The 13,232-nt window shown below is 43.9% G+C and overlaps 2 protein-coding genes across 4 annotated transcripts in view; one reads left to right on the top strand and one right to left on the bottom strand.

The window, feature by feature from the left end:
- The window catches only part of FPR1 (formyl peptide receptor 1), a 57,594-nt gene that overhangs the window by 30,367 nt on the left and 13,995 nt on the right, over positions 1-13,232 (top strand). The gene's annotated exons all lie outside the window — the stretch shown is intronic.
- FPR2 (formyl peptide receptor 2) overlaps positions 4,313-13,232 on the bottom strand; it is a 10,696-nt gene continuing 1,776 nt past the window's right edge. The window contains exons 2-3 of one of the 3 annotated variants that reach the window (XM_011965882.1): positions 12,137-12,276; positions 4,313-6,178 (exon numbers count right to left, since the gene is read on the bottom strand). In XM_011965882.1, the coding sequence (XP_011821272.1) occupies positions 5,112-6,178; positions 12,137-12,140 (1,071 nt within the window). In that variant the 5' untranslated portion in view covers positions 12,141-12,276 and the 3' untranslated portion in view covers positions 4,313-5,111. Of the gene's footprint in view, positions 6,179-6,286; positions 6,443-12,136; positions 12,277-13,098; positions 13,221-13,232 lie in introns of those variants that run through there. The other 2 variants (XM_011965883.1, XM_011965884.1) reach the window with 2 other exon arrangements.

The raw sequence follows: 13,232 nt of genomic DNA on the forward strand, positions 1-13,232 counted from the left end.
TGATTAGCTGGGCATAGTGGTGCATACCTGTAGTCCTAGCTACTCGGGAGGAAGAAGTGGGGGGATCACTTGAGATCATGAGGTTGAGGCTGCTGTGAGCTGTGATGGTGCCACTGCATTCCAGTGTGGGTGACAGAGTGAGACTCTGTCTCAAAAAAAAAAAAAAAAAAAATCTGCTCTGTGTGGGAGTATTGCAAAAGACATATCAGATGAAAGACTGTTATCCGAAATATGCAAAGAACCCCTAAAACTCAACAATAAGAATACAGAAAGCCCATTTTAAAAATGGGCCAAGCCCTTCACAGGCACCTCAAGAAAGAAGATATACAGATGCCAGGTTAACATATGAGAGGGTGATCCACATCACATATCATCAGGGAAATGCAAGTTAAAACAATGAGATACCACCCTGGTATCTTTGGCCAAAATCTACCTATTATTCGCCATTTCTACCTATCTTTGGCCATTTCTACCTATTAGAAATGGCGAAAATCCAGAACACTGACCAAACCAAATGCTGGCAAAGACATGAAACATCCTCATTCATTATTGATGGAAAGGCAAAATGATACAGCCACCTTGGAAGAGCGTTTGGCAGTTTCCCATGCAACTAAACATAGGCTTACCATACAATCCAGCAGTCATGTTCTTTGGTATTTATCCAAACAAATTATAAACTTCTGTCCACATAAAAACCTGCACGTGGATGTTTATAGCATCTTTATTTATAATTGCCCAATTGGGAAGCAACCAAGATGTTTTTCAGTAGGTGGATGGATATATAAATGATGGCTCATCCAGAGAGTGGACATTATTCAATTCTAAAAAGAAATGAGCTATCAGTCTATGAAAAGACATGGAGGAAACCAAATGCATCCTAACTAAATGAGAGATGCCAATCGTAAAAGGCTACATAATGCATGATTTCTACTATATGACATCTGGGAACAGGAAAAAACTATCAACACAAAGAAAGTATCAGTGGTTTCCTGGGGATGGGGAGGAGGGAGGGGTGAATAGGCAGAGCACAGAGGATTTTTAGGGCAATGAAATGAGTCTGTATGATACTGTAATGGTGAATACAGGTCATTATACATGTGTCCAAACCCACTGTATTAGTCTGTTTTCATACTGCTAGAAAGAACTGCCTGAGACTGGGTAATTGAGAAAGGAAAGAGGTTTAATTGACTCAGAGTTCAGCATGGCTCGGGAGGCCTCAGGAAACTTGCAGTCATGGCAGAAGGCGAAGGGAAAGAAGCCACCTTCTTCACAAGACAGCAGGAAGCAGAATTGCCCAGCGAAGGGGGAAGAGCCCCTTATAAAACCATCAAGATCTCATGAGAACTCAGTCACTACCACAAGACCATCATGAAACTGCCCCAGTAATTCAATTACCTCCACCTGCTGTCTTCTTTGACACGTGGGGATGATGAGGATTACAATTCAAGATGAGATCTGGGTGGGGATGGAAAGCCTAACCATATCACCCACTGAATGTAAAACACCAAGAATGAACCCTAATGGAAACTGTGGGCTTTGGATTAATGATGTATCTATGTAGGTCTAGCAACTGTGAGAAATGTATTACTCTGGTGGGGGATATTGATAATGAGAGGAGTTGTGCATGCGTGGAGGCAGTGGGTTTATGGGAAATCTCTGTATTTTCTTCCCAATTTGCTGTGAAGCTAAAATTGCCCTAAAAAATAAACTCTAGGCCAGGCACGGTGGCTCATGCCTATAATCCTAGCACTTTAGGAGGGCAAGGCAGGAGGATTGCTTGAGCTCAGGAGTTCAAGACCAGCCTGGGTGACTTGGTGAAACACTGTCTTTACAAAAAATACAAAAATTAGCTGGGCATGGTGGCACAAGCCTGCAGTCTCAGCTACTCAAGAGGCTGAGGTGGGAGAACCACCTAAGCCTGGGAAGTCAAGGCTGCAATGAGCCGTCACTCCAGCCTAGGTGACAGAATGAAACCCTGTCTCAATCAATCAACCAATCAATCAATAAACACTCTGCTAATAAAATAATGAGGCAGCCCCTTATGTACTAATATGATACTATTTTTGTATCTTATTGCTTGGAATTTACCCACATCTGACTGGAAGGATGACTGAGAAAATGATTATTTTAGCTAAATGAATTGCTGCCCACATTTGTTAATAAAGTAGGGGGAAGAATATTGGGTAGGCAGCTGCCAGTCTCCAGGGGAGCTTACACCTTTGGATACTCAACATTCTCTACACTCTTCTCCCCAAACAGAAAAAGTGCTCTTGTTCTTCCTATGGGCACTATCCCCAGAGTTTTATTTTGGACTTCCAGATTCAAGCAAGTCTAGAAATGTTTATTGGTGGCGAATGTCCCATAAACACCAAGAATCCTCAGCTTCTGAAGACCCCAATATTCAAGGGTGCAATGGGAACTGAGAATCCACAGTGACAACTTCCAGTGAAGAAAAGAAAAATGGGGAGGATGCAGCAGGCCCTGTTCCACTGCAATTAACCAAGGCCAGTGGGAAGGAAAGTAAGACTCCTCTCTCCTGGCAGTGGAGGAAGGCTGTCAATTAGCTAATCCAGAAGCCCTAATTCTCCTGTCTCAAGGTCATATGCTGTGCTTGGTTCCTGGTTTTTCCTTCTTGCATTTTCTCCTTGTTCTTTATTTTCTTTGACCACAACTTAGTTGGGCATTAAAGGGTATACTTTTCTTAGGAACTGGAAAGCATTTATAGGAGTCAAGAATGCAAATGAAAGCCGGGCGCGGTGGCTCAAGCCTGTAATCCCAGCACTTTGGGAGGCCGAGACGGGCGGATCACAAGGTCAGGAGATCGAGACCATCCTGGCTAAAACAGTGAAACCCCATCTCTACTAAAAAATACAAAAAACTAGACGGGCGCGGTGGCGGGCGCCTGTAGTCCCAGCTACTCGGGAGGCTGAGGCAGGAGAATGGCGTGAACCTGGGAGGTGGAGCTTGCAGTGAGCCGAGATCCCGCCACTGCACTCCAGCCTGGGCAACAGAGCGAGACTCCGTCTCAAAAAAAAAAAAAAAAAAGAATGCAAATGAACTAAGTAAACTTCTCTGCTTTGGAAATGTTGGAAATGCAAATAACTTTAATGGAAACAGGAGGGAAAACGAGAGGAAATGTGACTGAGTAAAAACAGTGGAGTGAGTGAGGACGCTGATAACAGGACTGCCTCATATTCGCGTAGAGTTGTGTCTTTTGCTAGCGCATCCGGAAGGTATGTTCCGCACCGAAGGACCATTTCTAAGTGGTTATTTCCTGAAAGCAAAGTAAAGGGCTGAGTACTCTTGTGGATTGATTTCAAAACAAAGGCGTGAGGCAACAGTTAGCAACGGTACTTTCCTTAAAGCAGAAGCTCAAAACCAGAAATTCATAAAAAAGTAAACCACATGAGAATTTCTAAATATTGTGTGCTTGAGGATGGGTGTTTACTGGACATGGTCTGGTTCGTGTAATGAGGATTGGAGATAATTTTGATTTGATATGAAAAGCTCTCACTTGACACCTAGGTGATACTATTGTTTATTGATTCATTTATTCAATGAATATTTAATGAATGTCTGTTACGTATCAGACAGTATTTTAAACATAGAGGATGAGGTTCAATCAGCAAACCATACAGACCAAAATCCCTGACTTCAGAGAGCTTACATTTTCATTGTTTAAAAGAAATCATACCTCCAAAGGCTGTGCTCTAGGATAATAACAAGAAGAAGAAGAACAAAAATCAGAAATCAATCAATAAATAAAAGAAAGCATTTCAAGTTTGATGCTTTTTTTTTTTCAGACAAAGTCTCACTCTTGTTCCCCAGGCTGGAGTGCAATGGCACAATCTTGGCTCACTGCAACCTCCACCTCCTGGGTTCAAACAATTCTCCTGTCTCAGCCTCCCAAGTAGCTGGGATTACAGGTGTGTACCACCACCATGCCTGGCTAATTTTTGTATTTTAAGTAGAACCGGGGTTTTACCATGGTGGCCAGGCTGGTCTCGAACTCCTGACCTCAGGTGATCCGCCTGCCTCAGCCTCCCAAAGTGCTGGGATTACAGGCATGAGCCACCGCGCCCGGCCAAGTTTCATACTGTTTTATAACTTTTAAACAGTTATTATACTATTTCATGCTGATGAGTTTGACAGTTTGAATGAAATGGCCAAATTCCTTAAAACTCACAGTTTACCAAAACTGACAGATAGGAAAAAACAAAAAACAAAAAAACAGAAGAGTCTAATGACTGTTAAAGAAAACAAACCTGTTATTAAAAATCTTCCCAGAAAGAAAACACAAGACCAAGTTGGCTTCACTGGTGAGTTTTTCTGAATATTTAATGAAGACATAACATCAGAAAACAGAATCAGAGGAATTACTTCTCAATTCCTTTTAAGAGACCATTACAAGTTTGATGTAAAACTTAGCAAGGACAGTAGAAAAAGTGAAATAACAGAACCATTTTTATATAAACATAAACACAGAAATTCTAACCAACTCTTGTGAGATATAAATATTTAAAGTATATCAGGACTAAGTGTGGTTTATTCCAGGAATTCAAGAGTAGTTTAACATTCAGAACTTAATGAACATTATTTATGATGATTTACATAAAAGAAGAAGAAGAATATGACCAACTTAATACATGTAGAAACTGCATTTGATAAAATACAACGTCCATTCACGATGTAAGAAAAAGAAACAGAAAACTCTTAGCAAACTAAAAATAGAAGAAAACTTCCATAGTCTGATTTTTAAAAATAGCTATAAAAAACCTACAGCAAACATTCTACTTTGTACTTTAAAGTCTTCCCCTTATTATGCGCTATCTCATCTAAGTCTTACAAATCCCCACCACTCTTTCTCTTCTGTTTCCCGCCTCCACTTACCCGGGTATAGGCAGAAGTCAAAAAAACCAAAAATAACACTAATATTATAGTAGCCTGACTGTCTATTTCTTAGCCCCAAATCGGGGACACAAAAGCATTTTTCCTGAATAAATACTTGAACTGTGCATCCTTGAATGCCTCAATATGACTCAAAGGTAGATCAAGCTGGAACTGGCATTAGGGTAGGATCAACAGAACTCAAAATAACCCTGACCCCATCCTCACATTGCCTGTAACTCAGTCTCTGCAGGAGGTGAAGCAGAATTGGCAGCCGTGTCATTGGTTGGGGCTGAGTCCTCAGACAGGGCCCTCTCCAGACTGGTGGGCAGGGAGTGGATCAGTCTCTCTCGGAAGTCCTGGCCCACAAAGACATAGAGCATGGGGTTGAGGCAGCTGTTGAAGAAGGCGAGGGAGCTCGTTGGGTTAACCAGGATATCAATGATTTTGTACTTGCCCTCGAACAACATCTCTTTGAGCCAGACAGTGCTCAGAAGGGCAACCAGTTGAAAGGGGAACCAACAAATGAAGAAAGAAGCCACCACAGCAGTGAGGACCCGTAAGGGACGGCTGGATTTAATCATGCCCTTTTTGTGGATCTTGGCTGCAATGAGCCCATAGCAGATGGCAACAATGGCCATCGGCGTGCTAAAGCCAATGACAAACCGGATGATCCCTCTGGCTGTCAGCATGGTAATGGCTACATTCTTCCTCTTCTCAGGGGTGTCACCCCAGGATGCAAAGTTGAAAGTACAGTACGTGTCCCCATTTGGAATAGTTACTGTAGTCAAAAAGAGGAAAACTGGCAAGGTAAGGACTAGGGCAAGAATCCAAGGTCCGATGATCACCTTCATGGCCAGACTCACGGTGCGGTGGTTCTGGGCCCAGACTGGATGCAGGACACAAATGCAGCGGTCCAGTGCAATGAAACCAATCAAGAAGACACTTCCAAAGAGGTTGATGTCCACCACGATGTGAATTAACTTACACAGGAACCAGCCAAAAGGCCATTTTTCTCCCATGGCCATAGAGACAATGAGGAATGGTAATGTGGCCGTGAAAGAAAAGTCAGCCAGGGCCAGGTTCAGGTAACAGATGGTGGTGACTGTGCGTGTCATCCGGAATCCAGCCACCCAGATCACAAGCCCATTGCCCAGGACCCCGAGGACAAAGGTGACCCCAAGCACCACCAACGGGAGGATCTGCAGAACAGTGTAGCCAGCAGACTCATAGGACGCTTCTTCATGCTCATTCAGAGGAGTGGAGAGGTTGGTTTCCATCTTGCCCGCACCTGAAACATTCCAAAAATGGCCATTTCTCAGCTGTGGAACCATCTTACAGCATCTGTATTTATAGCTCACATCAACTTCCACTAAATCTCCCACTCCTACCAGGAGACCCACTCTATCTACTAAGCCTTGTTGACAATGGTGCTATGGAATTGGCATTCTCCTGGATGCTCCTTTGGGAAGGGATAGTCCTCCATATTCCCATCATTATCAATATGCACTTCACTTATCGGGCTGATCACTTCACCAAGAGGATTACAAGGCTCTGTCCACCAGCAAAAATACTGATCTTATGTTGTACGGACAATGGAAAATCGAGCATAGGCAGCCTCAGCATTGTGAGGAAGGCATAAGACTCAGAGTCAGAAGGTTCACATCTGTATCTCCCATCACTCAATGCAAACATGCTGGCAAGCTCTGCAACCTCTTTCAGCCCCAGGTTCTTCCAGTCTCCCAACTCCTGACCCTCACAGATGTGAGAACCCTTGACCTATTGCTTGGCTAGTACTCAAGATAAAGTTGAAGGGTTTGGCTTGAGGTTATTGTTGAAGAGAATCTTGAGAAGTCACCGGTAATATGTAGTAGTATGTTATATCCTGAGGATTCTGCACTAGAGGAAGTCAGCAAAGAGAGTTCTATCTCTACTTTCTACCCTCTGCTTTTTCCTGTCCCTGCTTGATGTGGAGCTCATCTCTGGAATGCAAATAATCAGTACCGATTTGTATAGCTTTGGTGTCTGTGGGATACAGACTATGAGAATAATAAGCCATATTAATACTTGTAATAGAGACTATGCATTGTGTTAATTACTACATATGGGATCCAGTTTGGCTTACGTAATAGCTGTGTAATATTCATTACTTCTAGTTTTCATTAGAAGAAATTAAAGCTCAGGGCAATTGTGAAATGTGTTGAAGGTCACTTAGGTAGTAGATAATAGATTAAGGACTTCAGTTCAGCTTGGTCTGACTTCCAAACCCTTACTCTTGACAGATATTGCTGGTTGCCCACCCAGCAACTGTTCCCCATTCTTCTCTGCCCAAAAAACCACAATCGTGTGTTTAGTTACTCACCCTGAAGAGAAGGTGTCCTTTCTCCATGTTGGGAGTACATCTTGACTAGTTTAATTAACACTAACGAGAATTCCTTTTACTTTGCAAGGGATTGCTTTAGCAGTGGACATGTGACTGAGTTGTGGACAATAACATTGTAAGAATATAACCTGCAGAACTTCTCAGATCAAGTTTTGTTGTTTTTTTTTCTCTTTTAAGAACAAAAATCCAAAACATGTAGTGCCTGCCTCTGGTCCGGGTCACATCTGTAATTTTTGTATCCAATTCAACACAAAGTCCCATGCCACTTGAGCACATTTTCTTGTTGTTTTTTTGTTTTTTTGTTTTTTTTCCTTGAAACAGAGTCTCACTCTGTGGCCCAGGCTGGAGTGCAGTGGCACGATCTTGGCTCACTGCAAGCTCCGCCTCCCGGGTTCATGCCATTCTCCTGCCTCAGCCTCCTGAGTAGCTGGGACTACAGGTGCCCGCCACCATGCCCGGCTAATTTTTTGTACTTTTTTTTTTTAGTAGAGACGGGGTTTCACCGTGTTAGCCAGGATGGTCTCGATCTCCTGACCTCCTGATCCGCCTGCCTCGGCCTCCCAAAGTGCTGGGATTACAGGCGTGAGCCACCGCGCCCGGCCCACTTGAGCACATTTTCTTATGCTGTGGTCGGTGGACTTTACCAGAAACATCCAGGCTGCCTGTTAAAATTGTATTCATTATCCTTAGCAAACTAATACAGGAACAGAAAACCACATACCACATGTTCTCGCTTATAAATGAGAGGTAAATGATGAGAACACATGGATGCAAAGAGGAAAACACTGGGGCCTACCAGAAGGTGGAGGGTGGGAAGAGGGACAGGATCAGGAAAAATAAGTAGTGGGTATTAGGCTTAATACCTCAGTGATGAAATGATCTGTACAATAAACCACCAGGATACAAGTTTCCCTATATAACAAACCTGCACATAAACCCCTGAACTTACAAAGAAAATGAAAAACAATTATATCCATAAATCTCACTCTAGAATCTGTTTGTATAAAAGCCAGGATGATTTGTTATGGCCATGAGAATCTGAGAATCAGCTCAGACTGGGCTATTCAGCATCTTTAAGAGAAATAGCAATTCCCTAGCACTTGTTCATATCTAATGCTCATAACATTGTGAAACAGCCGTCACATCCGAGGGAATTCGTGGCCTGGGGACTCCTGTAGTTTTTCAGCATCATGCCCAGCCAGTCAGTGGAGGCAGCAAGATATGGAAACCAAGATGAACAACTCCAGAGCCACTGCCTTTGCATACGGAAGTCCTGCCTTTGAAAGGGGTCCCCCAAGATTACTAGGATAGGGCTATGCCCCAGTCTGATGATTTTTAGCCTTCCTCCTTTCACTTAGTTCCCTCTTTCCTCCTGCTATTACCAGTGAGTTTCACTGAGGTCTTCTTCCATGGGACATTATTTAATGTAGCTCAGGGTTTCTCAACCGTGGCACCATTGACATGTGGGTCTGGGTAATTCTTTGTTGTGGCGGACCGTTCTGGACACAGTAGGATGTTTAGCAGCACCCCGGCCTCTATCCACAGATACCAGTAGCAACTCCTTCTCCAGAAATAACAATCAACAGGTTCCATAAACATTGTCAAAGGTCCCCTCAGAGGCAAAGTCACCCCCAACTGAGAGTCACTGTTATAAAGAATACTGGGCTCGGCCGAGTGCAGTGGTTCACGCCAGTAACCCCAACACTTTGGGAGGCCAGGGAGGGCGGATTGCCTGAGGTCAGGAGTTCCAGACCACCCTGGGCAATATGGTGAAGCCCCGTCTCTACTGAAAATACAAAAAATTAGCCAGGCCTGGTGGCGGGCGCCTGTAGTCCCAGCTACTTGGGAGGCTAAGGCAGGAGAATCGCTTGAACCTGGGAGGCGGAGGTTGCAGTGAGCCGTGCCACTGCACTCCAGCCTGGGAGACAGAGCGAGACTCTGTCTTAAAAAAAAAAAAAAAATTACTGGACTCTGGAGTCAGCTAGATCTCTCTTCTAATCTCATCTGTGATGTCTCCTCACTATGAGTTCTTAGTGATATCTCTTTAAGCCTCAGTTTTCTGCTCTGCAGAACGAGGACAATTTTATGGTGAAGTCTGACTTTCGGGTGAAGATTAAGTGAGAATAGACATGGAAATCTTTTAGGCTAGACTGAGTACATCTATGACACATGGGAACTCTTGGCCCTCACCAGGCTGTGTGCTGTGTCCTGGGGCTCAATCCATTATGAAGCTCAAGGTCAGGACAAGAACGATGCTCAGAGCAATAGTTGCTTCTACGTATGAACATTATCCACACGCCAAGAGCTTCTCCTTTAGCCGTAACGACGCCTCTCACAGGATGTGTGGTTGGGCTGTGTTAACATGTGTAAGCACTGAGCACACCCTGAGACACGGTGAATATTGACTAATCTTAGTGATATTAGGTTGGTGCAAAAGTAACTGCGGCTTTTGCCGTTGAAAATAATAGCAAATACAGCAATTACTTTTGCAGCAACCTAATAATTAGTATAACCATTGTACAGACAAGGAAGTTAAGATGGGCTTAGATGGGCTATGTTAATTGTTCAACGTTCCCAGGTAGAAAGAGGTAGAGCCAGAATTGGAGCTCAGCCAGACTGATTACAACAGAATTGTGCTGTGAACCCTTTTCCACCCCATAGTTCCTCAACAGACTCAGATTTTCTCTATCCACCCTCCAAACATTCTACGAGGCACTTAGAAGACATGATCTATCCATAATCTCAAATTCATTTTAAAATGTTGATACAGGCTGGGCGTGGTGGCTCACACCTGTAATCCTAGCACTTTGGGAGGCCAAGACAGGTGGATCACTTGAGGTCACGAGTTCGAAACCAGCCTGGCCAACATGGTGAAACCCTGCCTCTACTAAAAATACGAAAATTAGCTGGGCATGGTGGCGGGTGCCTGTAATCCCAGCTACTTGGGGGGCTGAGGCAGGAGAATCACTTGAGTCCGGGAGGTAGAGGTTGCAGTGAGCCCAGATTGTGCCACTGTACTCCAGCCTGGGCAAAAGAGCGAGACTCCGTCTCAAAAAAACAACAAAAAAAATGTTGATACAACAAGGAAGGATGATTATGAAATGACAGGTGGGGATAGATTAACAAGGCAAAAATTGCAAAGTTTTAGGTCCACCCTAGTTGTAACATAAGGAGAAGAACCGTGAACCACAGGTGATACCTGTACTGATTATGAGGGCTACTATTTGGTGAGTCCTTAATATGTGCCAGTCACTGTATATTTTATCATCTCTGATTACAACATCCTTGCTTTGGGACAAGTGCCGTCCTTGCATAATATGTAGGGAAGTACGGCTCAGAGAGGGGAAGTGACTTGCACGATTATTGAGGGTTGCAATTGAATTTATGACCATAGATGTCAAATGAAAACTCAGCGGTTCCTCATTAGGTTACTCTACTTCTCCAGCGCGCTTGCTATCCCACACCTTAATTATTTCAGTCCTGCTTTCTCCAAAAAATACCTCATTTACTGTGTTTTTCCCACTCCTAGCAGATGCCGTTGACTGACATTATAATGAGAAAATGGTAATAACTAGATGTGAAATTTTCAACCTTTTCTCCCCTGACCCTCAGTCTACCTGCCCCTGTCACTGTGAATAAAGACTTCTTGTTCTTTCCAATAATTTCCTTCCCTACATGGGCCGGGGATGCCCTCTCACCTTCCCACAAACCTTCCCCCTGCATTTGTCCTTCCATTTTCTGCCAAAACCGAACCCTCAAGATTTTATTTCTACTAGATCATTCTCACTATGACATAAACATTATCCTATCCCCTCCCTATAAAAAGAAACTATTCTTGGCTGGGTGCAGTGGCTCACGCCTGTAATCCCACCATTTAGGGAGGTTGAGGCAAGTGGATCACTTGAGGCCAGGAGTTTGAGACCAGACTGGCCAACATGGTGAAATCCCATCTCTACTAAAAATACAAAAATTAGCCGGGTGTGATGGCGCACACTGGTAATCCCAGCTATTTGGGAGGCTGAGGCAGGAAGACCTCTTGAACCCTTGAAGGCGGAAGTTGCAGTGAGCTGAGATCGCACCACTGCCCTCCAGCATGGGCGACAGTGAGTCTGTCTCAAAAACAAACAAAAAAATAAAACAAAACAAAACAAAAACAAAATAAAAACCATCCCCAAAAAACAACTGTTGGGAGCAAACCCCCCCAAAAAACTGGCCATAAACAAAATCTCTGCAGCACTATGGCATGTCCATAATGGCCCTAATGCCCAAGCTGGAAAGTTGTGGGTTTATGGGAATGAGGACAAGGAACACCTGGCCCCCCCCAGGGCGGAAAACCGTTTAAGGCATTCTTAAGCCACAAACAATTAGCATGAGCGAACTGTGTCTTAACGGGGTGTTCCTGCTGCAGTTAACTAGCCCAACCTATTCATTTAATTCAGCCCATCCCTTCGTTTCCCATAAGGGATACTTTTAGTTAATTTAGTATCTATAGGAACAATGCTAATGACTGGTTTGCTGTTAATAAATATGTGAGTAAATCTCTGCTCGGGGCTCTCAGCTCTGAAGACTGTGAGACCCCTGATTTCCCACTTCACACCTCTATATTTCTGTGTGTGTGTCTTTAATTCCTCTAGCGCTGCTGGGTTAGGATCTCCCTGACCAAGCTGGTCTCGGCAAACAACCAAAAAGATCCTTGGACTATATTCCTCTCCGGTGTTAACCCTATTTCTCCTAAGAGAATTCTTTCTGTGAAAAGAATTTGCAGCCAGATTTTGGAAGGAGTTGTCTGTGTTTGCTCCCTTAGACTCCTTGCTTCACTTTTTCTCCTGAGTCCAGTCTGTATTGACTCCAGCCCTTGGCACTGACCCATGGTGCATTTTCCTGAGGATGCTTATGACCTCAAGGCTGCAAATGCAGTGGCTGCAAATCCATCTTGGTTCTTATCTCAATATCTTCGTGATATAGAACCCATTGGATCTCTTCCTTCTCCTTAAATCACGTTTTTCCTGTGCCATGAGATGATAAATGTACACACAACACACTTTCACTTGCCTTTAAATCTCAGTTGGCCATCTCTTTTCAGTCCCCTTTGCTAGTATTTTCTGCTCTAAGTTTGACTCTAAATTTAGGAGTATCCTGCAGCTTTTACTTGTTCCCCACCTCTTTTATCTCTATATAGTCTTTCTACAGGTGATATTATCCAGTTTCAGGGCTTAAAATATCATGCTGTCTTTTCATCTAAATTATCAGCCTTGGCTTCTCTCTGGTGCTCCAGTCTGATATAACCTCTCCCCACGGGAGTCCCATAGACACTCCAAACCTAACGTGGCTCAACCAAACAGTTGATTGTCTCATCCTCCCAAACCTGCCACTCTTCCAATATTTTGTGTCTATTTGAGTTTAAACATTCAGTTGTTAAAGCTTCCAAACTAGAACTTATCTTTCATTTTCCTTTCTCTCACCACAATGCCATCCAAGTCCTATTAATTCTATCTGCAGAACCTGCTGAATGCACAACCAGAGCCATCTCCATCTCCACAACCTGTGTCCATGGTCCTGTCAGGCAGGAATGTTTGCACCAACTTTGCAAATAGCTTGTTCCTGGTCCTGCTTTTCCCTGCCCTACAATCCAATCTCCAGAAGAAAACCAAATGAGCTTTTTAAAAGTTCAGAAAGGGCCAGGCACAGTGGCTTACTCCTGTAATCCCAGCACTTTGGGAGTTCGAGGCAGGCGGGTCACCGGAGGTCGGGAGTTCGAGACCAACCTGGCCAACATGAAGAAACCCCATCTCTACTAAAAATACAAAAGTAGCCAGGCGTGGTAGCACATGCCTGTAATTCCAGCTGCTCGGAGGCTGAGGCAGGAGAATCGCTTGCACGAGGGAGGCGGAGATTGCAGTGAGCCCAGATTGCACCATTGCACTCTAGCTTGGGCAAAAAGAGCAAAACTCTGTCTCAAAAA

The sequence above is a fragment of the Mandrillus leucophaeus genome, unplaced genomic scaffold, assembly GCF_000951045.1.
Source record: "Mandrillus leucophaeus isolate KB7577 unplaced genomic scaffold, Mleu.le_1.0 Scaffold74, whole genome shotgun sequence".
Taxonomy (NCBI): domain Eukaryota; kingdom Metazoa; phylum Chordata; class Mammalia; order Primates; family Cercopithecidae; genus Mandrillus; species Mandrillus leucophaeus.